The sequence below is a fragment of the Artibeus jamaicensis genome, unplaced genomic scaffold (assembly GCF_021234435.1).
Source record: "Artibeus jamaicensis isolate MK-2021 breed Jamaican fruit bat unplaced genomic scaffold, CSHL_Jam_final contig_3230, whole genome shotgun sequence".
Taxonomy (NCBI): Eukaryota; Metazoa; Chordata; class Mammalia; order Chiroptera; family Phyllostomidae; genus Artibeus; species Artibeus jamaicensis.
In genome coordinates, this window is record NW_026521764.1 from 6,999,510 (window position 1) to 7,025,364 (window position 25,855).

The following is a 25,855-nucleotide window of genomic DNA, read 5'->3' on the forward strand; positions in this document are numbered from 1 at the left end:
AATTACAAATCAATGACAGAAAGATGTGGGAAATACTCAAGTAGTAAGAAATTAAACGGCACACATCTAAGTAACCCAAAGAGGAAGTTTCCGAGGAAGTTAGAAAATATTTTCCATTTAAAAAGAAAACAGAACAGCGGTCGGTTTTGGGTGAAGCGGTTGGTTTGGGGTGAAGTGTGGGACAAGGGCCTGACTACACAGAGTAGCACACGAGGATTTTAAGGGAAAGATAATGGAATTTTTCTGTGTCTCGATGATTATGGTGGTTGTTAGATAACTGTATTTATCAAAACCCAGAACTGTTAACCAAAGAAAAATTTACTGTGTGTAGAAAAAAATACACTTAAAAATATTTAAGTGTCTTTAAATGGAATACAGTTTTCTCTTGGAAATGATGTGTTTGGATGAGCTACTTGTCACAAGGCTAGTGAGTAATAAAAGAAGGAAGTGTCAGTATTTTTTAGTCAGATATTGGTATGATTCACATATAATCACTTATCTGGTTTGGATCTTCATAGGAATAATAATATCTCTACATAGAAATTTTGATTTAAAAATCAGGGCTGATGTGGAAGAACATAGAGTGCAAAATTAACATGATCTATGTCATTTTAGATTCAAATGCAAGTGCACTTTTTGAAGAAAATTATGCTCATTGAAAAATATCTATTGTTTAACATTAGTTGAGTTGAAAAAAGTGAATTTTGCAAACAATACCTGTCAATTAATGAAAATGTTATAGGAAATGAAGACAAAGGAAAAAAAGTCTGGATATATACTTTCGGATACGAATGAATTGTTCTATCAGCGGGGTGCTAGTTCCAGTCTCATAAAGGTTAAACAGAGGTTTTTCAAAGTTTCCCATATCAAAAGAAAGACATTTGCACCATGGGAGAAAAGAATAAGGTGGTAACAGTTTTGGAATAAAGTCTTCAGATGTTTAATTTCTTTGACTAATGTTTGTAGTTTTCAGAGTATACATTTAATACTTCTTTTAAGTTTACTTCTAAGTATTTTAATTTTGGTGTTATTGTAAATGGAATTTTTGCTTAATTTCATTTTTTCATTTTGCATTGCCACTGTAGAGAAATGCAGTTGACATTTGTGTATGGGTCTTATATCTTGCAATGGTCTTACTAGCTCATTAATTTTAATAGTTTTTTAGTGGACTACTTAGGGTTAATTTTCTTTTTTAACATATAAGAGCATGTTGGCAAATAGAAGTAGATTTACTTCTTGCTTTCTGATCTGGAGACCTCTTCTTTCATTTTGTACCCTAATTGCCCTGGCCAGAACCTCAGTACAGTATTGAACAAAGTGGGGAGAGCAAGCATTTTTGTCTTGTTCCCAATACTGGGGTCAGAGCAGCTAGTCTTTCCTTTTAAATGTATTTTATTGTTTATGCTATTACAGTTGTCCCACTCCCCCACTTTATTCCTCTCTGCCCTGCACACCCCCTCCCACCATATCCCACACCCCCCATCCTTATTCATGTGCATGGTCATACATATAAATTCTTTGGTTTCTCCATTTCCTATACTATTCTTAACCTGCCCCTGTCTATTTTGTACCCAGTCTTTTCTCATTAATTACAATTTAGCTATGGAGTTTTTGTAGATGTGTTTATCAGATTGAAGTTCCCTCTATTCCAAGCAGCGAGTAAGTTTGAGCTTCCTCTCCCACTTGTCCTACTCAGGCCCATGTAGACTGGATGGTGCCCACCTGCACGGGAGGGGCCATCTTCTTCACTCAGCGCACTGGTTCACATGCTGATCTCTCCCTGGGACCCCCTCACAGACACACCTACAAATGATGTTTTACCAGCTCTAAGGTCATCAGCTAGCACCATCCATTGGGTACATAAAAGAAACGATCATATACCAACCAAGGCAACTGCAGCTTAAAGCAAGGCAAGGATTAGTGGTCTCTTCATCATCCATGCCTCTTTTCCCCTACAATTCATCCTTCCTGAGCTGTAGCTGAGCTGCTCAGGACTGGACATCATGAAAGAGCAGTGTGTCCCAATACCACAGGGGACTCTTCATTGCTCTGCTTTAAATGACACGTGTATGTAATGAGAATGAGACTTCTCTGGTCTCTTCACATGCCTGCTGAAATTCCAGGGACTTCATGCTCTAAAGAACAGTGTTTCTTGGTCATAGTTTTTGTAGTTACAGTCTACAGAAAACAATAATTGAACTTCCCCTAGCATAACTGTAACTTCTAGATAAATACCGAACCTGTTACCGAAGTTTTGGTTTCAGTCACTGTAATTGTTTACCAGCTATTTTCAGAACTTTCTGCAGCTGGGCTTTATGTGTGTGTATCTATGTGTGTGTGTGGGGGGGGGTGTTTTTCAGATTACTGTAAAATAAACCTAGTTTAGTATTTTTAAAAACTTTTACACTTTTTTTCACATTTTAATAACTCTGAAATCAGGAAGCATCTTAGCATCAATGCCATATCATGTCTTAATAAGCAAGGGTTTTTTCTTTCCTGTGACACATAAAATAATGATATATCTTAAAATTGATGGTGTGTGGTGGTTAAGTTTATATGTCAACCCGCCCGGGCCAGGGGGTGCCTAGATCCTTGGTCAGACCTCATTCTGGGTGTTGTCCGTGAGGGTAGCATTCAGATTGGTAGATCCGGTGAAGTAGAGTGCTTTTGCTAACATGAGTGGGTGTCATTCAAAGACAACAGAAAGGCTCAGAGGGAAAGCTTGATCTGAGGCATTAGTTTTTTCCAGCTTTCTGACTTGGACTGAAACCTTGGTTCTTCTTGGAGCTCAAGCCTGCTTGCTGTCCTTTAGAGGAACTACAGATCGGCTCTCCCGAGGCCCTGGCTTGCCGACTGCGGATCTTGGGATTTCTCTCAGTCTCCACCATTACATAAGTGTGTATATATGGAGAGACAGAGAGATACATACACATGCCACTGGTTCTCTTCCTCTGGAGAACCCTAATACGGATGGGGTTCTAAATCTGATAAAATGTTGTAATTGTGGGTATCCTCAGTTCTTTCTGCTCAGAAGTCATGGTGGTTCTGGGGAGTGTTCACACCAAATAGAGTCGCAGGAGTTGATCTTGAAGTGAGAAGATGCTACTCTTCTGTACCAGGGTAGCTTTCTAAAATATCGCCAATAAAGTCTAATTCCAGGAGTGCTGATTCTCTGCTCAACAAGACGTAGTCTGATGATCAGTGTGGTTTCCTGGGTTATAATGTTTGAGCAAAGAACAGTGGCCTTCAAGTTCTAGTTTCCATAGAATTTGTGGCTAGGGTCAGGAAGCATCACATTCTGAAATAAAAATTAATGGATTGATCTCCAGAGGTTTGCCAGCCAATAATTGACTTGTGTTGAGATAAGGCTACGGGGCTCCTTACACTCAGTAAAGGGTCTAGGCACCTCCCTGGGAAGGAAGTCCTCAGTAGAAAGAGGCAACAAGACCAGCATAAGCTTAGTGTAGGGAAGGTTACTTACCTTCTGTGAGAAAGGCTTCTATGGCAGACGATTTTGGTGACTGCTGTGAATCACTAGAGGGTAAATGTTGAGAACTAGTACTTACCCTGTTCCGTTTATGGAAGTGAGAGACGTGGTAACCTGGCAGGCCTGAGTATTCTCGTTCCTAAAAAAGCAGATGGAAGGAGATTTGACGTTGGGTGGTGAACACACAATATAATGTACAGATGAGGTACTGAAGAATTGTGCACTTGAAACCTATGTGATTTTATTAATCAATGTCACCCCAATAAATTTAACTTAAAAATAAATTTAAAAAAGAAAAGCAGACCCTGATGAAGTAAATGACTGCCACATCACACCTGTCACCCACCCTCTGTGTTGAGTTTAGATTCAGTGTTGACCAATTAGCCTCCTGACTGCATGTGCCCTTTACCGTGATCCGAGGCTGGGGAGCTTCAGGGAGTGCACCAATCTGGTATCACACAATAAACTGACACCATGGGTATCTCAGCCACCTGGTCTGAGTGAATCAGTCCCCAAGGGCCCATCATCACATGCCTGTACCTGAGCAGCCCCTGGGGCTCCACTCAAATCGCCTGCCACCTTCTCTGTGCTGCCCTCACCACAGAGCAGTCCCATGAGAGCCATGTGTCCCTCAAGGGCAATGGCATTCCAGAGAATGAAAATAATAAACCTGACAGAGGAGACGGACAAAGCTGATTCAGGGATGGGCAGGGATAGACATTTAGGACGGAGAAGATCGGCTGGAGCAGAAGCCCAGAAGCAGGAATACAGCGCGTGGGTTTGGTTTGACGGGAACACAGGTTGTGTGAGAGGACTCAGTAAGGTTTGCATTATGACCAGGCATGGTTGGTACCCGGAAATTCTCCAGAGTAAAAGTAGCTGAGCCCTAGAATGTTTTAAAGTCACTCCATTTCAGTGGATCCATACCAGACAGTGAGCCAAAGTTATCCTTTCCTGGTGGTCATACGGCCTACACAGGCTTTGGTAGCAGTCTGTGGTGTTGAAAGGTCCATATAGTCTTTTGCCTCATTTCTAAGTCTGGGATAGTTTTCTTAACCAGAGGGGAAGAGAGCATGTGTGTGATAACAATAATGTTCAGGAAACACTTGAAAACCATAGATTGCTGTGCTATATTTTAGGGGGGGAGGGAATCAAAACCATCAGTAATCCTATTACCTGGAGAATCATCACAATATTTGCTGCTGACCCTTCCAGGCTTTTTCTGTACATTACCTGACCAAAAACTATATGCCTCTGTGGTGTTTTTAATTTTGAAAAAATGGGATCAAACAACCAGGTGTTTCCTAACCTGCTTCTTTCCCTTAGTTTCCCCTGGAATATGTATTTCTTGGCGCTGGGCCCCAGCCTTTGTTAGGTCCTGGTCCTGTGTCCTGGGAAGCACCCGGAGCACGGGCAGTTGCTGAGACCATGCTCTTCTTCTGTTTGCAGGCTGGCAGCCTCGATGGTTCCTTCTCTGTGGAGGGATATTGTCCTACTACGATTCTCCCGAAGACGCCTGGAAAGGCTGCAAAGGGAGCATCCAAATGGCCGTGTGCGAAATTCAAGGTGAGAAGCCAAGGGAGCTGTGGGTTTTACCTTTCCTCCTTTTCTCACCAAAATAAAAAAAGCTTTGGTCTCTGCGTGCCTTTTGCATGTACTACATGCCTCTCCTGTAGTACAGAAAAAAATGTGTAGCATCATGTCCCAAAAGAAAACTCTGCGATAAGGCCCAAAACTGCAGCCAGCTTGTACCAGGCTGATGGTTAAGAGGGAATCAAATGAGAGCAACGAGCCTCACCACACGCGAGCGCTCATTCCCGAGCCGCCTGCCCACCTGGGGCCAGGGGCTGTTGGCAAAGCTTATTTAAATCTTTTTACTGCAGCATCGGACACTTCCGTGTTTAATTCGAGACACACACACTCCTCGCCACCACCACATACTCAAAACAAAACAAGCAAACCCCTAGCAGACCTCCAAATAGCCTTCCTTCCTGGTTTTGGGAATCGTGAGACACACTGAGATGTGGTTCAGAAGCGGATTAGAAGGGAGTTTGGGGCTTGGAGGCCAGCGGGTGGTGGGTAAAGGGGGTGCAGCTTGCTCATTTCTTCTTCTGAGGGCTCTGAGGGAATTCTCACGCCTTCACTCTGACTTGTGAAGGGAAGTAGAGAAGGAAAAACTTCATGTTCTCGATTGCTTTCCAGTAAAAACCCAAGGAGATAAAGAGCACCCTCCTACTGGTTGGCACGCAGGCCGTTTTAACCTCAGAGCAGCTGACTTTACACACACAAGCCGACAGAGCAACTCCTTCCCTATTCTGATAAAAGCCCCAAAGAAGAATTGGATAATTTTTTTTTTAGGCCAAAGTCTGGGTGTGACACCTGAGAGCCAGGGGCAGGTTTTCCATCACTGTCAGCGGAGGGATCGGGATGAGGCGAATAAGCTGGGACAGGTAGTGAGGCATCAGTGACTGGCACCAGCTGAGCTCAGGAATCTGGGCGGGGTGGCGGCTACCCAGGGTGGGCTCCTCCAGGTCTCTGACCTCGCTCTGCCTTGCTCCCAGTTCATTCTGTAGATAACACACGCATGGACCTGATCATCCCTGGGGAGCAGTATTTCTACCTGAAAGCCAGAAGTGTGGCAGAGAGACAGCGGTGGCTGGTAGCCCTGGGGTCAGCCAAGGCTTGCCTGACAGACAGTAGGACCCAGAAGGAAAAAGGCAAGTAGCAATTGTCCTCTGGTCTGAGGACCTTGGGAATCACCCACTGTCATCTCTGGGTCCCGAATTTACTATCTGGCTTCTGACCAGCTAGCCAGCTTGTGGTATCATGCAGGTGATACAAAATACAGTAGAATTTAAACCATGGTTTTTATCTCAGTCTTAGTACATCAAAGTAGCGTTGGATTCAAGTCAAGGTTCCTGGCCTTCTGACCTCAGCACGGGTCACTTAATCTTTCTGATCCTCATTTCCGTAATATTGTAAAAAGGGGCAGTGACCTACATTAGGAGGATTACTACATACATTAGTGATCACAGGGGGCCCTGTTGGACCCAGCCTGGCAGACTCACCTTTGATGAAGAGCAGCTGAGCCAGCAAAGCCTGGGATCAGGGAGCTTTCTGCAGTAACCCCCACTTTTCCTCCCTTTCCCTGGGGCAGGATGGGGCTTAATTGTCAGGTTGCTGCTGCTTAATGCTCATGACCTCGAACATCCGTAGGTCTGAGAAGCTCGGCACAGCCGTCTGTCTGGACCGGGGCACAGGTGTGAGGGCTTACTGCCTGAGCCCTAGGCACCACCTTGCCAGCTGAATAGCTCCGTGTATACACCTGAAGATATCAGGGAGTGAGGAGGGCCTCTGGGAAAAAGTGTTTCAGGACACCTTTCTCATGACAGGTGTGGCAGATGTGCCTACGTCTTCAGGTACAGGCAGTGAAGTGGCCTCTTTGTAGGTGGTTTGAATGCTACATTGGGACTAAACTCTAGGCACCGTCAGCTTTGACTCAGATGCGGTGGTTACGTGCAGCATTTTTATGGACAAGGAAACAGGTGGTAATGATGGCCACTGAGCCCTCAGAGCCAGGGTGGCTGGAGTGCCGAGCTAATAAGGGAGCAGTAGGTGCGCAGAGGGCGCTCTCACTCCTGACAGGTGACATGCTGGCCTGGTCCTCGGAGTTAGTGAGCCACCTCATGAGTGGTAATTGCACGTTGCAGAACACTGTTTCCCAGTTTCAGTCACTGTTTCCCAGTTTCAGTCACCGTGCTGGCAGGGATAGCCATGACCCCATGTTACACATGGAGACAACTGGGGTGAAAGTGAGACTAAAGCTCTGAACCCTGGACTCTGCTCCCAGTTGTAAAAGGCGGAACATTTATGTAATTGGAAGGGAAACCAGAGTGTCTGCTCCCAGCCATGACACGTGGATCAGAAGTACGCTGTCTCCTCCTCTCTGTACTGCTAATCAGGCCATTGTTGGCTCAAGAACTAACGTGGACGACTTGGACAGACTGGAGGCCTCCCTTTCTGTTCCTCTTGCTCTGTATCTTCACTGACACCCTGTCTGTACCCACACTATATGCATCCGACTCAGGCCTAGGCTACGTATCCTACTCTCTGTATGGTGCTCTAACGAGTAAATGATTTATTCATCTTGGTAATGACATACATCATCATCATGTTGTTATTTAGAGTTTGCTGAAAACACTGAAAACTTGAAAACCAAAATGTCGGAACTAAGACTCTACTGTGACCTCCTTGTCCAGCAAGTGGAGAAAACAAAAGAAGTGACCACAGCGGGTGTGTCCAATTCCGAGGTAAAATATTGTTTCTCTCACCCATGTGGGAAGTGGTGCCAGATGTTGAGTATGGGTGATGCTTACTGTCACGATCCCTGACTATCTTGGATTTTACTGTTTTTCAGAGAAAAAACAGTAAAATTTAACAAAGAATAAATGTGTGCATTTCAGCCTATGGAAGCATGTAACTTTCTAGAATGAATCCAGGATTGATTAATTGCCAACGTTTGGGACCTTTACACTCAGCACTGATGTCCTCAAATACATCACTGCCAGCTCACACTGCTCTTTAAACAGCACCTCCTGGCACCTGCCTAGCAGAGCTCCTTCCATAGGTGTGGCCACTCATGTATCCCCCTCGTGTCTATCAGTGCGAATCTGTCACCTTCAATGACACTGGTGACTGTTGTGCTTTAAGATAGACTAGTGCTTTCAAAGACAGAGACAAGCTTTTGTTCGCTCTTCAGCAGCAAGGGTTGCGACTTTTTGCATATATTAATAAAGTGGCCATTCACCCACCTAAAATAAATGTTAAAAGGTCTGACTCACTGGCATTAAGCTCTGGACCGAACGACTCCCACTCACCAGAACGGGTCTCTCCCTCTCTGCTCTCAGGGAGGTTAGAACCCAAACCAAGGCCCGCCAAACGAAGGCTCTGTAGGTTGTAGCTGGTGGTTTTGTTAGGTAGTTCTCCAACAGTGTGCTACTAGGAGTGTGTGTGTGTGCTGGCCGTTTTTCCAGTAAGGGTGATCAGACTCACTTTCACTCACTTCCTTCTGGGCTCTCATTCATCCAGCAGTTGCCAATCATGTACAAGATCCTCTGTTGGGGTAAGGAAGGGGAGGGGCACCACAAACATTTCAGTCCTGTCCTTGGGGCATTTATAGTCTGGAACAGTGATTTTCAACCTTTTTCATCTCACGGTGCACATAAATTTATTACTAAAATTCCTCGGCACACACATAAATATATATTTTGCTGATCTGATAAAAAAAAAGGTATGATTTTGATTCATTCACACTGGACAACTATTGTTGTGTTGGCTTCTGTCATTTTTTTTTTAAATTTGACAGTCTAAGGCAAAAGAGTTTGTGCCCCTGACTAAATAGTCAGATGTCTTATGTTTTAAAAATTCATGCAACATCCTGGTTGAAAATCGCTGGTCTAGAGCAATTAATCATTAGCAATTAATTAATCCTGGATTCATTTTAGAGAGTTATATGCTTCCATGGGCTGAAGTGCACACATTTATTCTCTTTGTTGAAGCAGTTTTGCCCCTGAGGAGACATCTGGCAATGTTGGGAGATGTTGTTCTGGGAGAGTCCAGCATAGAGACTTAGAAGTTTCTGGTGACTTGAGGGGTAGCATGAGCAACTCCATCTTGGGCTCAGTCTGGTGGCTTTAACGCTGCCAGGATTCAGTCACTCCACTAGTCGGGTGTGACCTCAGTTTTCTGAGCAACACATTCATATCAATATCCAGAAGAATACACTGAACAAGTAAAATTACTTAGAGAAAAAATGGATTAGATAGTCAAAACAATTCCAGTTGCTGAAATCTCTTAGACTCATCTGAACAGAAAGCCCATTTTGAAAGTAAACATTGAATGATTCCTGGTTTCTGATGCTTCTGTTTTAGAACCTCATTTTCACTGGGGCAGTGGGAGACGTTTGTCCGTGGAGCCCACTGGTCTTCAGTCTCTGATTCCCTCTCTCACGTCTGCCACCCTGTAGATTGCAAATTCGTGAGGGCCCCGTGCCCAGCCCCTGTGCGGGCACATAGTATTGTCACCTTCGGCTGGCATGCTGGGTGAGTGTGAAGGGTGGGACTGAGGGCGAGGCTCGTGTGTGGTTCATAGATAAAGTGGACTCACCCAGGCCCTTTCTTTTATAACTGATGCACATATTTGTCCTGCAAAATAGGTGGGAACATTATTATGATGATGCTGTGGATAAAAACCTCTAAGAACATTCCACCATTGGGCTTTTTCTTTTTTGGCAAGGTAAAGGAGTCTCCCATCTGGTTGTTTCTTAGGAGGGAATTGATGTGGGAACACTGCTGAAATCAACGTGCAATACTTTTCTGAAGACCTTGGAAGAATGCATGCAGATTGCGAACGCAGCCTTCACCTCCGAGCTGCTCTATCGCACTCCACCAGGGTCCCCGCAGCTGGCCATGCTCAAGTCCAGCAAGGTGAGAGCCCTGCACACCTGGCCCACAGCGGGGTGAATGAAAAGTGGAAATGCTGACGAGCGACATACTGAGTTGCGTTCCCTTTGGTGACTGATGAGGTCTTTTTTAGTAGGCTTTTTTATACCCACTTTTATCTCCGCCATCAGTCCCCCCATCCAGTCAGTTCCTTTTGGCAGTTTTACCTCCTAAACCCATCTATGTAGCTAGCCTCTTCTCTCCAGCCCCTTGACCAATGAGTCTCTCTGAGAGTGTGGTAGCCTTCTAACCAGTCACCTTCAGCCGGACCCTTGCAAGCAGCTGGACAGTATTCCCACTCGCAGTGTACATTGGAGCCCTCTGCTAGACCTTTCCCAGGCTCCCTCATTGCCCCTCCCACATCCCCAGCTGTCTCTTTTGCTCTCAGTATCTGGCTTCAAGGTGTTAACTGCTTGTAGGCCTCCACATCTGGGTGCCATTTCCCAGGGCCGAGAATGCCCTCTGCCCTCTCTTCCCCTGGTCAGCGCTTATTCATTCCTCATTATTTGATCTCTTCTTCCCCGAATCCCTAAGTTGGGCTGAGGACTCCTCTTCTCTGCACACCTTTATTTCAATCTTACTCTACAGTGAAATTACCTGAAGGGCAGCAACCCCGTACTGTTTACCTTTAAACTTCCAGTGTTTGATATGGGACTGCATCATACCTTCGTATTTATTGATGTTTAATGAGCATAACTGAAATTATAAGGGAGTGAAGGCTCTGATAATTAGGTCCTTCAAAGACCACCTTTTTTGCTTAGAAATTTAGATACCCTCACTTGAATAAATATGAAGGGCTGCTTGGGAAGAATGACTGACTGACTCCCTTCCTTTGGGAGGACCTAAAGTTGTTCCAAACTGGAGTGCTGTGTGTCATGGTCATATTTATTTATCAGTTTCATGTGCGGTCAGATTAAATGTGCGCTGTTGGAAGTGTAACATGTATATTTCACTTCTGTGCTTCTTTTAGGTGAAGCATCCTATCGTACCGATTCATAATTCATTGGAAAGGTACAGTACCATCTTTGGCTTTTCTTCCTTCTAAAAATAAAAGGTAAAACAAGAGTATTTTGATCATTTGGTGGCTTTTCTCATGATTTAAGATGATACTGGAGGGAAACGGCACCCGGTTTTCCTCTTTGGGGGGAGCCTGAGGCAGCTGCAGACCTTCCTCCCACTCAGCAGCGACTGCCCGGGAAGGCATTTGCATTTCCGGCCGCGGCCAAGGCTCTGACCCATCAGTGTAGTGACTTCTCATCTCTGGTGAACTGAGGGCTGGAGCTGCTTCTCCTGTGGAGGGGCTGGGCTGTGATCTAAGTGGGCTTTTATCCGGAAAGATAGTGTTTGGGAGTTTTTTGTATAAAAATAAGTCTTAAAAGAATGTAATGTCAAAATTGGAACTATTTCTCCCTCAAAATATTCCTTTGATTTTAAAAAGGACTCATTGACATAGTTATGTTCCTATTATTTGGGGGTCTTTGTTCAGTTATTATTTGATATAAACATTCCCATGTTTTGACTGAGTTAATATATTTGTCTTTTAAGGTTATTGTGTAATATTTCATCTCTTTATGAACTATAGTTTGCTTCTTTAGTACAGGATTGTTCCCAACTTGGTTATTAAAATTTTTATCCCTGTCCTAAATATTTTTACTAAGAATTTTATAGATTTTTTTTCTTTTGAGATATTTTCTTAATATATGTTTTTCATTGCTAAGTTGAAATATGGTATTTCTTTAGAAAATAAATGTCTTTCTTGGAGTCATTATGTAGCTTGGACCCTTCCCCTCTATTTTTATTAGCAGAAATTTTTGTTCTAATTTAGCTGGTCCTAAGCACTTATAATTAGGTGTGGTGTTTGTCCCTTTTAGAGACTCGGTCAGTTGTCCCAGTTGTACCATACATTGCCTTTTCTATTACCCTGAAGAGCAAGTGACCCTCAGGATGTCATCTCTCCTCCCAGGTTTTACCTGTCACACATACTTAGCAGGAGAATTCGGCTCCGGTCACAGCATGTGGCTTCCGACAGTTAGCTGCTAGGCAAACACGCGGAGGTGCCAGTGACTCTGAGGGCTGAGGAGAGGCCCTCCTCCAGGCAGAGGCCAAAGAGAGTGAGAAAAGTGTTAAATGCGGTGCCTGCATAAAGCTGATTGAAAAGGAAGGACTGGCAATGGCTACTTCCTGTTGCTGGTGGGGTGGGGTGGAGGGTTGAGCCCCAGGGGGGTGCAGGAAGAGCCCTGAGTGGCTCTTTGATTTCTCAGCCTCTGCCTGGAGACAGGAGGCAGGGCTGGGAGAGACTGGGCTTCACTGGACAATCCTGTTTAATCCATGTAAACCCTTCCCCGTCCCTCAGAATAAGATCTACCTGAACAGTCTGTTTATGACCCAATAATTGGACCTTCTGACCTTTTCTTTTAAAAAAAATTTTCCAGGCAAATGGAGTTAAACAATTGTGAAAATGGATCTTTAAACATGGAAATAAATGATAATGAAGAAATCCTAATGAAAAACAAGAGTTCCTTATATTTGAAATCTGCAGAAATCGATGGCAGCGTATCAAGTGAGGAGAATACAGATGATAATGTAACAGGTAAAAACAAAGTTAAACTCTGAAGCAAACCTCTGAACAACCTTAGGAGTTTGGGGCTTTGATTTGTCGTCCGTCATGGGGCACATAGGAGGAATCGAACTCAAGGCCGCATACTAGGTAGCTGCTGTGGCAGACGTGTTAGCTGGATGACCGATCACTTACCAGTCACCGTCTGACCAGATGCTGAAGAGCAGCAGGAAGAGCGACTCTCCGCTCACTGGTCTTGGCCGAGACGTCCATGGGCGGCAGTGTGCATAGCAGTCTGCACAGACTTTTCAGAGAGCATGTGTGTTTATTTCGCTGGCCTACTCTGAATATCCAAGTCCTTTGAACTTGGACTATAGTATGGGACTTAAGAGTGTGTCAGGTTATGGCCGGTCCGGTTTCCATCCTCCGGGCCTCTGCTGAGGCCTGACCCTGTCAGCGTTCACTGGCCACCACCAGGCCCTCACCCAGCCTTCTCTGTTCATCAGGCCACAGTCCCTTTCAGATTTGCTAATTCCATTGGCTCCAACCACTGAAAACCACAGCTGTAGTAGAGCTTTTAATTGTGTTATCAGTTTTTAATAACTATTTTGAAAATAAAGTGAAAGAATTTTCCTCCTCATTTCCCTTGAAGAAAGAGACCCCATTTTTCCAGACAAGTTGGGGAAAAAGAAGATGTATTTTCATAACTTAATAGAAGGCATGTGACCCACCCGGATCACTGAAGTCTTGTCCCTTGGGTAAATAATAAAGATGGACAATTTCTCTTGAAACAGTATTATTGTTTGACCCGTAATTTTACTTCTAGGAATTTGTCCATAGGGAGTAGTCAGATTTAAGGACAACTCTCTGGACAGGGATGTTCTTTATGACATGACCATCGGTTCTCCTTATTCCCAGTATTTCTGTCCCATAGTCATTGCGGACACTGAATTAGCAGATGCTGAACCGTCGCTCCGAAGGGAAATCCAGGTTAGGTTCCCGCAAAGCCTCTGCCGACTCTTTTTGTCAGCCGATCAATATACAGCCTTGTGAAGGTGTTTCTACTCAGAGACACCTTGTGTAATATGTATCATTGATTCGGTGACATTGAACGCATGACCAGTAGCTCTACAACTCCTGCCTGAACAAAGCTTATCTCACACACAAGTATTTTCTCCGTAAAGTACGTCACAGCCTTCTTATGCTTAGGGACACCAGACAGCACGGCACTCGGGGCCCTTTCAAGCAGTGAAGTCAGTGATAAAACGCACAAAACGTGGCACTAAAAAAACCTTTTTGTGCAGCATGGGAGCTGAAATGAGAAGGCAGAGTGTCACCTTGTTCAACCTTAGCTGGGAACATATATGTCAGGTGACTCATTTTTTCACCACTCTGCACATGTCCACAAATAACCGCAAAAGTGCTGGAAGCATTGGTTTTCAAATGACAGATAAACTTTAGCAAGTAGGCCAACTCACAAAGCCAGAATGCACTAATGATGAGGATTCACTGTTTCTAAAAGTGAAATACTAGAAACCACACAAATGCCCTCCACAAGAACAGGATGCAGCTTCACATGACCATTGGAGTCGTGGTTTGCAGAGCATTTAATGATAATGAAAATATTTTTGGTACATTGGTGAAAACAAGCAAATCTATATATATCTAAACCCAGTTTGTGTGCATATGTATATATGTGTGTGTGTACAGTATTTCACTGATTTCTATTTCTGTGTACTTCTCTGCATTTTAGAAATGTTCAACAATGAATACATATATTTTTTTGTAATAGGTAATGGGTTGGTAATAAGTAGCTTTACTTTGCAGCCCAAGGTGAAGTAATGAAGGGAGAGCGAGAGGAAGACTTGGGAAATCACAATGCAGCACAGCGAGGGTCAAGCCCCCCAGTGAGGTCTCCGGAGTCCTTTTGGGAAGAAGGCCAAGAAGTCATCCCGACTTTCTTCAGTACCATGAACACCAGGTAGGCTGTGCTCTCTGAAACCCCGAAGTTGGAGACCTTCCAGAAGATCCGCCCTGAGGCTCCTTTTAGGGACAGTGTGTTCTGGTGGGATAGAGACGGTGGTGAGCCCAGGTTCCTGCTTTACTGCCTACCTTGTCTGATGCAGTGGGTGAGAAGGCATTGGGCTGCAAGAGTACATTCTGTGAACACAATTTACCTTGTTCTGAAGGATGATCATTGGAAAATGATCTCATGAGACTGTATTATAGTAGAAAAACGGTCGCTGGGGCTTAGGTGTGCCACGTGGTCTGCCCTGAGCAGGGGCAGCTGTTTTCATGACTGCCTCTGAATTGCACAGGGTGCTAATGTTGTGTTCGCTTTTTTTCCTCCTTTTTATTACCATATCACTTAGCTTTAACGACATTGAACTTGTGGAAGACACTGGCATTCCCACAGAAGCATTCTTGGCGTCATGCTATGCAGTGGTTCCAGTGCTGGGTAAGATTGCTGCACGGCCTTAAATTCATCAGCCTCCAGAACCTGTCTCACTGTTGCCGGTGCACACAGAGAGCCTGAACCGTGCGTGTGGCAAGGTGGCCCTCCCTGGCTGCCTCTTCATATCACCAGCCCCATGCAGTGACAGTGCATGACCTGAAGCATTATTGCATATTTTCATTTCATGATTAAATATTGACCTTCAAGTAGTATAACAAACAAAAGGGAATTCCATTTTCTAGAAATCATAATTTAAAATGGAAGTGAAAGTCATTGAGGAACAGACCTTCAAACCCCATTGTACTACGTGAAAAATTTCACCAGTTAAAACTTTTTTTCAAAGGTCAAAAAATATAGAGGTATAAGTTTATTTAAGTTCAAACCACATTTACTTTTTATAGAGTCAGGAGTACTAGAATTGCCAATGTGTTGAAATTTGCTACATGACCCATTTAACTCCACATCTTTTTTTTTAATCGTGGTATAACTGCGTAACTGAAGTGTTGTGATTTAGTGAGTCTTGACAAATGCACCTGCTTATGTAACCTACGTCTCTAACAAGACTGAGAATGTTTTTATCAGCCCAGCATGTTCCCTCTGCCACTCAGTCCCCAGCCTGTCAGCAACCATTTTGCTGCTTTCTGTCACCATGGATTAGTTTTACCTGTTCTAAAATCTCGTATGTATGAAACCATATTATGCACCCTTTTGCAGCTGGCTTTTTCTCTCACTATAATGTTTCTGTCCTTGTTACACGTATCAGCAGATCATTCCTTTTTCATGCTGTGTAGTCTATTAAATGAATTTAAGAATTTGCTTTTTTATTCTTCTGTTGATAGACAATTGAGTAGTTTTTTGTTTGGGGCTGTTATAAATAGAATTGCTCTGAACATTTTTGCGTCTGTGGGTGTACGTTTTCCTTTCTCTTGAGCCAGTACCAGGGCGTGGATTTGATGATTCCTGGGGTTCATATGTTTAGCTTTATAAAGCCTGGTCTCCCAGTCGTGTGCTTCCGACAGCAGTACACGCGTGTCGTGGTTGCTTCACATTCTCCACCAACAGTCGGCGGTGTCAGTGTTTTTGGTTCTGGCCATTCCTGCAAGTGTTTAGTGGGACCTTATGGCTTACATTTGCTTTCCTCTGACAACTAATGATGTTAAGCACTTTTTCCTATAATTATATGAAAATCTCTAATCCATTTTTAAAAGTCAGTTCATTTTCTTTCTATTACTGACTTCTAAGAGTTCTTTCTGCATTCTGAGCGACACTCCAGTGCGGACACACACGTAGCGGGTGTTTTCCCCAGACTGGGATGGCCCGTCTCTCAACGTACCTTTCGAAGAGCACGGTTTTCGATTTCCGTGGAATCCAGTCGGCCCGTTTTCTTTCTTTTCTGTTAGCACTTTCAGTGTCCTAGACAGCTCTGCTCGCCCCCACGCGGTGACGATCCTCTCTCTCGTGCTGTCAGTCACCTTGGAATTAGTTTTTGTACGTGGTGTGAAGTAAGTGGAGATTCTTTTTTAAATTTTTCTTCTTATGTGCGGTTGCTCAGGAACCAGTTGTTGAAACACACTTTTTCCCTTTTACACTACGTTGGCAGCTTTGTTGAAAGTCAGCAGACCTGAGCGTGGGTCTGTTTTGGACTCTCTCTCCCGTCTCAGTGACCTGTTAGTTTTTCCTAAGCCGACACTCTGGGTCCTAATTACTGTGCAATTACAGGAAGGCTTGAGTCAGGTGATGAAAGTCTTCCGGTTTTGTTCTGCTTTTTCAAGGTTGCTTTGCCAGTTCTAGGTCCTCTGCATGTTTAAATAAGTTTTAGCTTTGCAGTTTCTATTAAAAAGCCTGTTGGTGTTTTAAGATTACTCTGAATCTGTAAGCCAAGGAGGAGGGAACTGACTCCTTAAACACTGAGTCTTCCAATCCCTGACCATGGTCTGACGCCCTGTTCATCCAGGTGTTCGTCATTTTCACAACAATGTTTGTAGCATGTTTAAGTGTAGAAGCCTTACACATATCTCATTAGGAATAAATTTTGGAATTTTATGATTGTCGATGCTTCATAAAAACTACTTTAGATTCCAATTGTTCATTGATTGCCTATAGATACCATGGACTTTTGTATGTTGAGTTTTGATGATCATGACTGAGTTAATTTTAAAATATATTTTGTGCATTTATTGAAATAATCATGGTTTTTCCCCTATACTTTGTGTTAATGCAGTGAATTATATCATTTGGGTGAATATAAGTCTAGTATCTTGTTATTTTCCACTGAGTTGGCTAAAAATTCTGCTTAGTTTTTCCCATAAGATAAAAGACACATTTTTCATTTTCACCAATAACTTTATTGATTTGGATATGTTGAGTCTGTTGGCGATCTCCTGCTATTGGCTTCTATCGGGTAGCAGCCAGGGGTGCAACTAAACACCTTCCAATGCATAGACAGCCCCACAGCAGAGAATTCTTTGGCCAAAACATCAGTAGTATCAAGAAACTTCACAGACCACTTTTGACACATTCAATCAGTCACAGCACCTTCTCCATACACTGCACGAATCTTTTTTTTTGTATTTCAATTGTGTTTTTGCCTCTCTTAAAATAATGAAGTGTAACATGCTGTAAATGTTTCATAACTTCTATCTTCAGTATCAAAATGGCTACACAAAAATTCACTAATTTTGATTTTTTTAAATGTACACTGATGACAGCCACCACAATACAATCTAACAGAATTGTTTTGAATGAAGTTAAAGACAGCTAAGCACTACTAGAGCCATCTATTGAAAAAACTAAGTAAACTTTTTGGCCAACCCGATATTTGTCCTTTCTGGCTTTTTTCCTTTTTTATTCTTTTCTTGACTTCTAGCCAATTAATGTTATTTTCTAGTATTCAATTTTATTTCCTGTTTGGCTTTTTACCTACTAATCTTTGTTCCTGCCTTCCTTTTGGATCTCTCAAGTATTTTTTAGAATTCCTTTTTATTTTCTTTTGGCTTTCTAGCTATACCCACTTATGTTACTTGCTTTGTTGTTCTTGTCCACCAGAAATATTCAAACCACATGGATAATTTTTAATTTTATAGCAGACACATAAAATAGTAAAACAAAACATAAAACTATTTTTATAATTTATTTTGTCTAACCCAGAATATTCAAAATACCATCTCAACATGTAATCAATACAAAAGAGTCATTAATGAGGTATTTTGCATTATTTTTCAGCATTAAATCTTCGAACTCCAGTATCTAGCTGTCTTACACTCACAGCACATCTTAGTGTGGCCACAAATGTACCAGCTCTCACATTGGATAGAACAGCCCTAAGGGTTACACTCTGTATTCCGAATGTGTAAGATTATCCTCACCTGCCACCTAGGGCCTTGGTATAGGTACTCACCTCAGGGTCGTATCCTAGAAGCCTTTGAAGCTTATGTTTAGAAAAGGATTTAAAAGCAAAACATAAAAGGGTTTTTGGTTTTTTTGTGTGTGTGTGGTGGAAACCTGTTGAATTTATGGATACTATAAAAAATATTTTCCACTTGAAAAAAAGGGCTTTTTCAAAGCTGTTTTTAATTTTTTCTTTTAGACAAACTTGGCCCTACGGTGTTTGCTCCTGTTAAAATGGATCTCGTTGGAAATATTAAGGTGAATATACTACCTGGTCTCTGGGGAGAGCGTGGACTTGGAGGAAATAGTTGCGTGAAATCTCCTTCAGAAACGAATGACTGTGGAGTTTGGTCTCAGAGTAGGAAGTACAGAGGCATGGTACAGGACAGCTGTGTGGAGGGTCTGGGGGCAGGAAAAACACTCTAAAAAGACTCCTTTAGCCCTGGCTGGTGTAGCTCAGTGGATTGAGCACGGGCCTGTGAACCAGAGGATCGCGGTTTGATTCCCAGTCAGGGCATATGCCTGGGTTGCAGGCAGGTTCCCTGCAGGACAGTTCCCTGCAGGGGATGCACTAGAGGCAACCATACATTGATGTTTCTCTCCCTCTCTCCTTCCCCTCTAAAGATAAATAAATAAAATCTTTAAAAAAATTATAAAAAAATAAAGACTCCTTTAAAACCCTGAGAACTAACCATTTAATTCTAGCTTAAGCCTCATAAGAATTCTCAAACAAAAATAACATTAGCCAGCAACCATAGGGAAGAAAGTAACAGAGGCCACATTTATTTTGATTTCTTAGAGGCCTGTTTGACAGACATAAAAGTCTCAGTTGCTGTCCTGATGTGCTTGGTCGCTTTAGTATTTTGAGCTTAGATTGCCCCCCTGCTCTGCCTGCAGAAAGTGAATCAGAAGTACATCACCAACAAGGAGAAGTTTGCCACCCTCCAAAAGATCGTGCTGCACGAGGTGGAGGCTGACGTGGCCCAGGTCAGGAACTCAGCTACTGAAGCCCTCTTGTGGCTGAAGAGGTGAGGCTGCTGCAGAGGGAGGGGCCGAGGTTAAAGTTCTGCAAAACCATGTTGTCCTGGGAAGGAAACCACTTCTGAGTAAAGGGCCTGACCTCACTGCACAGGCTTTTCTAGAGGGTCTAACAAAAAGAAGACCACCTTTTGGGGGTTGGTTTTTTTGTTGTTTGTTTTGTTTTGCCTTTCTCTTGATGTTGATAAACATTGTTAACAGTGTGCATAAGATTAAAACATAAAGAAGTTGACTGGTTTTGGTTTAAATCAGTGGATCACAAACTTCAGGGATGTCAGAGTCATGTGGAGGGCTTGTTTAAAAACATGGTTGCTCCAGCCCAAACCCAGAATTTCTGATTCAGTACATCTGCAGTGGGCCCAGAATCTTCCGCTTTAGCAAATTCCCAGGTGACGCCGAAGCTGTGGTCCCAGGACACCACATTTTGAAGACCACTGTTGAGCTGTATCAGAGGAGAAGGGCCAGAGCAAGGTCGAGGGCAAGGACAGAACGAAACTCAGACAGCACAGCCAGTGGCTTAGCCTGTCCCCTGCCATGCCTGAGGTATCGCTGGAGAAGCAACTGCAGCCTGATTTTTCTTTCTACCCACTGAATGTAAGTAAATTTTGAAACTAACATTTCTTCCCCTTTTTTTTGTTTTTAGAGGCCTTAAATTTTTGAAAGGATTTTTAACAGAAGTGAGAAATGGAGAAAAGGACATCCAGACAGCCCTGAGTAAGCATTGCGTACGTTTTGACCGATCGATTGAGCAGGACATGGAGTGGAGACCTCTGGAGCGAGAGATAGGACGGAGAGGAAATCCCTGCTTTTCAGGATTTGATTTTGTTTCTTTTTTGTTCATTATTATTAATTGTTTCTTTCTTACATGTTTTGTTTAAAAAGAACCCATGAAGTAGTCACCTGGTAACCTAGAACTAACTTAGAAAAATCAGTGTATCTTAGAGAAGAGCAAAATTAATGGAGAGCCATCTCTTAATAGGAGAACCTAGTATTTCTAACAAGTCTGTCTGTTCTTCCTGAATTAACCTTCAGATGCAGTACAGGCCTCTAAAATATCCAAAGAGAGGCGAGTGTTGGGGGGTGGGGAACCCTGGGAATTTGCTCTGGGGTGGTGGATCTGGTGGTCCTCCCTGGCCCACATGCCCCGTTATTGTAGTGGGAGCTGGGCCTGGGGTGAGGGCCTGGGGTCAGGGCCTTGGTCAAGGGCCAGAACAGGTGCTTAATCCATGTATCTATCAGGTCAGTTTTGATGACATTTAAGAGTTGGAAGCATCCTCATAGTGCTGCTAACAGAGTGGCTGAGCTGTCACGTTTGACCTGTGGGAAATTCTTCCAGCATGGGCCCTGAGGCCTGGGGGCGGGGCGGGGGGAGTGCACATGTGGCTTTGAAGTCCCGTATGTTTACAGTGTAGAGAAGCAGCCCAGGGTCAAGCTGTAAGTAACCACGATGATAACTAGTGAAGTGGATGCACTGGACGCTTCTGTTGGGCAGCGGGGACCAGTGTCCCCTGCAGCGTTCTGTCAGCCTCAGGGTCCTTACCTCCTTCTGCCAGTCTTCCCTCTGGGCCAGGAGGCCTGAGGGATTCTGCTCCGACATGATTTGCCCAGGTTTTTCTGTCTGGAAACTTGCCAATGTGCCATGAAACAGTAAAAGCGGATGTTTCTGGAACACTTTATGAAGAATTTAGACAACTTAACCCTCAGGTCAGTCCACTTGTACAGGATAGGCAACCAGAATTCAGAAAGACAACACATGTGCCAGGACCACAGAGTTTGAAGCAGGGTCACTTTGCGGCTCCTGCCTCCAGAGTCCTCATTTCCCTGACACAGTCTCCCCCATGCTGGGGGGCCGCCTACATTTTGGGGTATCTCACACATCCCTGAATTTCCAGGACAGTCTCGGTTGCGTTCTGCCCTGCGTGTCCTGATTTCGGCACTAGAAGTACGTCCACGTAACTGCTCACGCCCTGACCCGTGTGGTGCAGCTCTGAGGTTTGTGGAGCAGTTCAGACCACGGGCTCTCTGGATCCACCACTGATTCCATAGCGTTGCACCTTAGTTTACTCAACCTTTCTGTTTCTCTGTTTCCTCGCCTGAGGAATGACGATGCCATTTTCCTAACAAAATTGCTGTAAAGATTAAATAGGTTCATGCATGTGAAACAATCAGAAAAGTGGGACCTAACGAGCACTTAATAGCTTCTATTGCCATTCATGTTCTTATCATCATGACGTGTGAGGTTGATGACCAGCCTGCCCGGAAACGAGGTTTCTTGGTCTCAAACCAGAAATAGAAAGTTTATAAAGCTCAGGTGCCAAACCACAAATTCCTCTGCAGAGTGTGGATGTTTCACACTTGGAGAAAGACTCCTCCACCTGCAGGAAATGCAGACTGTTCGATTCGTCACGTGATGCGGATGCTTTGAGTGGCTGTCTGTGAGGGGCAGAGGGGAATGCTAAGCTCCTTCCCCCTCTGCTGGAGCAGGGGAGGGGTTGGGGTGGGGGGAGATAGAGAACCCAGCTGCCTGCGGAACACTTGCACCCAGAGGTGGGGAGAAAGTGGAGGCTACACCCTTTCTGTCCTGTGTTCACCCTTATGTTGGCTCCCTTCTCTCCCCGTACTTTTGACAAAAGTAGACCAGAAATGTTGACTCTGAAGAGAGGAGACTTTGGAGAGCAAATGCTGCTTCAGAACTGAAGTAGTTCACAGCTGACCTCAGCTTTTCCTTTCCCCTTTTCCTCTTCAGCGCTGTCTTCAGTGGGAAGGAAAGGGGGCTATCAGTTTGAGATGTGCATCTGATGTGCAGAATTATTTCAGAGGTTTTCATGACTTAAATCATAACTTCCTTATGGGGCTCTCATTTCCTGCTGCTGGTTAATGTGGAGAGAGGTTTCCCCAACCAACCCACCCTCCCCTCTAAGCGCAGACAGGAGCAGCCCTGTGCAAACACATACAATTTAATGGGAAATGTTTCCACGTTAACTGTTTACAGCCCATAGACTCATTTCTGCTTCGTTCACAGCTTCTTCTTTCTCATTTCAAAATCACAGCCTTTATAAGTCGTACTGATATCTTACCTGAAATGAAGGAGTTTGGGTATGAGAGTGTTATAGGAAAATGAAGCGACCAGACACCAAGGGATTCTGGAGTACGAGGTTTATTTCTTAACGTGCACGGGTCCAGAGGAGTCAGTCTCCAAATTCTGAGCCCCAAACAAAGGATTCTTGGGGGGTTATATAGCTTAGGGGTCTTCCTGTCTACGTGACAAACGTGGGATACAGAAGCAGAATGTGATAATTGTTCTATCAGCAGGGGTGCTAGTTCCAGTCCTACTGACTATCCGGCCACCCGCCCTCTCAGACGGCCCCATCATTCTCTCTAGGGCGCCTGGGGCCTGGGCAAATAAAGGTTAAACAGAGGTTTTTCAAAGTTTCCCATATCAAGAGTAAAAGAAAGTGTATGTCAGTTTATATGCCATATATAGGCAAATCAAATTGTATGTTTTCAAATTCTAAAATTAGATTTGAGTTACTGTAATAACAGCTACTGCTTAGAGGGCATGCATTGTAGGTGAGACAGTGGGTTCCCGATAAACACTTCATTTACTCTTCCCAATGAAAGGAGATTTCCTTCCCTCAGCAAGGAAACTGGGGTGCAGAGAGGGCACGTGGCGCCCCTCGGGTCTCAGATCTAGATTGATGGGTCTCAAAGTGGTCCAAAGACTGCAGCATCTTTATCACCTGGGAACCTACTAGAAATGCAGACTTCCCAGCCCCAGTCGGCGCCCGCCGACTCAGAGTCCAGCAGAGCCCAGCCATCTCTGTGTTAACAGCTCATGGAGGCGACCCTTTCCCTGCTGCAGTGCGACACCCGCTCATGCAGGGCCAGGGTATGGGAGCTCCCTTCAGGCCCCTCAGCATCAGTCAGTTGTGCCTTCCTTTCATGGTGATGAGCTGGTTCTCCAGTGACTGAAAACTTTGCCCAACCTAGAACAGCAAGTCTGGAGCAAATTAAAGATAAGCCTTTAGTTAGTGAATGGCACTCCCAGATTTGAAGACACTGCTTAAGAAAGGTTTGGAGGTAAATGTTCCTGAAACGTGTATAATCTTCGTGGCCTTGAAACTGGGAGATGATGTATAAAAGCCCTGAGTGATGTAACGGAAACCTTGGCACCTGTTCACTCCTCAGAAAGCACACAGACAGTCACTGTTCTGCAGCTCCATGATCTAGAATGAGTCCCTGGCGTCACTGGGGAAGCCTTGGGCTTTATACTGGTGCCCTTCGTACTTGAGCCATCACGTGGCTTCCCCATAATGATGATTGGGGGGGTTGTGGGTGGCCTTATGCCAAGAGCTGCTGTGAACTCCCAGTGTCCTGTGACATTCTCTAGACGTCATTCTCAGAAAGAGTCGGCTCCACAAGGCAGATATGCTTAATGGTCCAGCCTGTAGCTGAGTCCCACTGTCTGCAGATGCCATATCAAAGAGCATCCTTGTAAGAGGAAGGAAGGCAAGTTGCTCTGGCATTTCATGCTCCATTGTACTAAATGTTACGTGCTCTGCACTGTGCCCCCAGCCCGGGATAGCATATTGGCACGTCCCTCCCCCCAGAATGGTCCTGTAAATGTCAGGTAAATATTAACCCCACCAAGAGCTCCAGCGTGCTCCGTTATGTGTTTGATATGAAAGCCTTTCACGAACCCGGAGGGCTATGTGAGAAAGCCCGAACTTGTATTCGGAGATACTTAGTGTCAAATTATAATGAGACTAATTATTCGGAAAACACTGTGGAGTGTGAACTAAGCTGTACTCACTCCGAAACTCCTTGCAGCACTTCAGCGCCAGTTCTGTCCTGACGGTGCTTGAAGTCACCCAAGGCGGCTCCGGCACGAGTCTCACCTCTGCCCCCTGCTGACCAAGTCGACTTTTCTCTGGACAATTCATTCTGCCTGAAGCTTTAGTCACTATAAACAATTCAGAGGGGATTTTTCTAGCAGCTTGGTACTTTTTTTTTTTAAAGATTTTATTTATTTATCTTTAGAGGGGAAGGGAAGGAGAGAGGGAGAGAAATATCAATGTATGGTTGCCTCTCATATGCCCCCCGCTGGGAACCGGCCTGCAACCCAGGCATGTGCCCCGACCAGGAGTCAAACCGGCGACCCCTTGCTTCACAAGCCCACGCTCAATCCACTGAGCCACACCAGCCAGGGCAGCTTGGTACTTTTTAAGTCTTTCAGGCATTTAACAAATATCTACCACTTCATCAAATATGTAAAATAGTTCAGCACAGTGCCCATGTGCCACCCTTTGGCCCCATGGCTCTTCTTATTTGCCAGAGATTTTCATCAGGAATTCACTGTTCGTCATTATATAATGCACATTTTTATACTTTTACTCTATGTTTCTGTGTCCATAAACAGTATAGAATTTCGGTGTAAATTTTAAACTCATATGCATGGTGTCACTTTATACACATTCTTCCTTTCTCACTGTGCATGATGTTTCACTGCTTATTTACTTTCAACCCTTTCCTGGCTCCCAACTCCTCCCTACGAACCGCCTAGCCGCTTGCCCTGCACAGCCCCAGCGATTGCTGCTGTTCCTTGAGCTTGCAAAGGGCCGGGTCTGCCTTTCCTGGCCCTGGCATCTGCCTCCTCAGCTCTCTCTTCAGCCTCAGACCTGCATTACTTCTTTGTCTTCAGTGCAGCCCAAAGTAACTTTACAAATTCTTACCGATTATGGATTTATGCTGGAGAAACACTGTCTCGTATATTCAGTTTCTGGACACAATGTTGTCCACCCACAGTGATGGGAAGGTGGTTCTCATGATCTCTGAAAACCTCACAGCGAATTTTCGAGTTACTTGTAAAGAAGTCGCATTTGTATTGTTTCCATACACAGAATAAAGTCCCAGTTCTTTTAGGAAGTGGCTGGAAAAGGCACGTTGTTCATTTTCATTATTTTGTTTTGTAAAGTAAGGGATAAACTTTAGTTTTTGGCAGAATGGTTTGATGGGATGAGAACGGCCCAAGTTCTGATTTCTCTCAGCTCTGTGACCTTGGGCAAGTCACTGTCCCTCAGGGCTTTCTGTCTCGTCATTTGTAAAGGAAGAGAATTGGGCAGAGGGACTGATTCTCAAGGCTTCCTGCTCAGGAATTTTGACTCAGTCTCTGAGGAAGGGACACATTTCAGAGAACTAGAGAATGGCATCGTTTCTGTCTTTCCGACACCGAAAATACTTGTAGATTATAGGACATGCGTGATGACAATGAATGGCTGTTACTGTGCAGATTAATGTATTTCGTCAGCTAATCTCTGGGTAGCCAAAATAGGGCAGGCTTAGACCTCATTTATTTTAATGCAGCCTTATGTGGCAGGGGTATTTGCAGCCCTAGAAGTTGGCTAAGGACTTCGGGCAAATTTTTTTAATGA

General features: G+C 44.2%; 1 protein-coding gene across 4 annotated transcripts in view; it reads left to right on the forward strand.

Moving 5' to 3' along the window:
- The window catches only part of PLEKHA8 (pleckstrin homology domain containing A8), a 54,232-nt gene that overhangs the window by 16,704 nt on the left and 11,673 nt on the right, over positions 1 to 25,855 (forward strand). For 3 of the 4 annotated variants that reach the window (XM_053663624.1, XM_037126573.2, XM_053663626.1), the window contains exons 2-12: positions 4,937 to 5,053; positions 6,049 to 6,204; positions 7,673 to 7,797; positions 9,814 to 9,972; positions 10,958 to 10,998; positions 12,420 to 12,577; positions 14,372 to 14,525; positions 14,917 to 15,002; positions 18,586 to 18,644; positions 19,284 to 19,414; positions 20,068 to 20,138. In XM_053663624.1, the coding sequence (XP_053519599.1) occupies positions 4,937 to 5,053; positions 6,049 to 6,204; positions 7,673 to 7,797; positions 9,814 to 9,972; positions 10,958 to 10,998; positions 12,420 to 12,577; positions 14,372 to 14,525; positions 14,917 to 15,002; positions 18,586 to 18,644; positions 19,284 to 19,414; positions 20,068 to 20,138 (1,257 nt within the window). The remainder of the gene's footprint in view (positions 1 to 4,936; positions 5,054 to 6,048; positions 6,205 to 7,672; positions 7,798 to 9,813; positions 9,973 to 10,957; positions 10,999 to 12,419; positions 12,578 to 14,371; positions 14,526 to 14,916; positions 15,003 to 18,585; positions 18,645 to 19,283; positions 19,415 to 20,067; positions 20,139 to 25,855) is intronic. The other variant, XM_053663625.1, reaches the window with a different exon arrangement.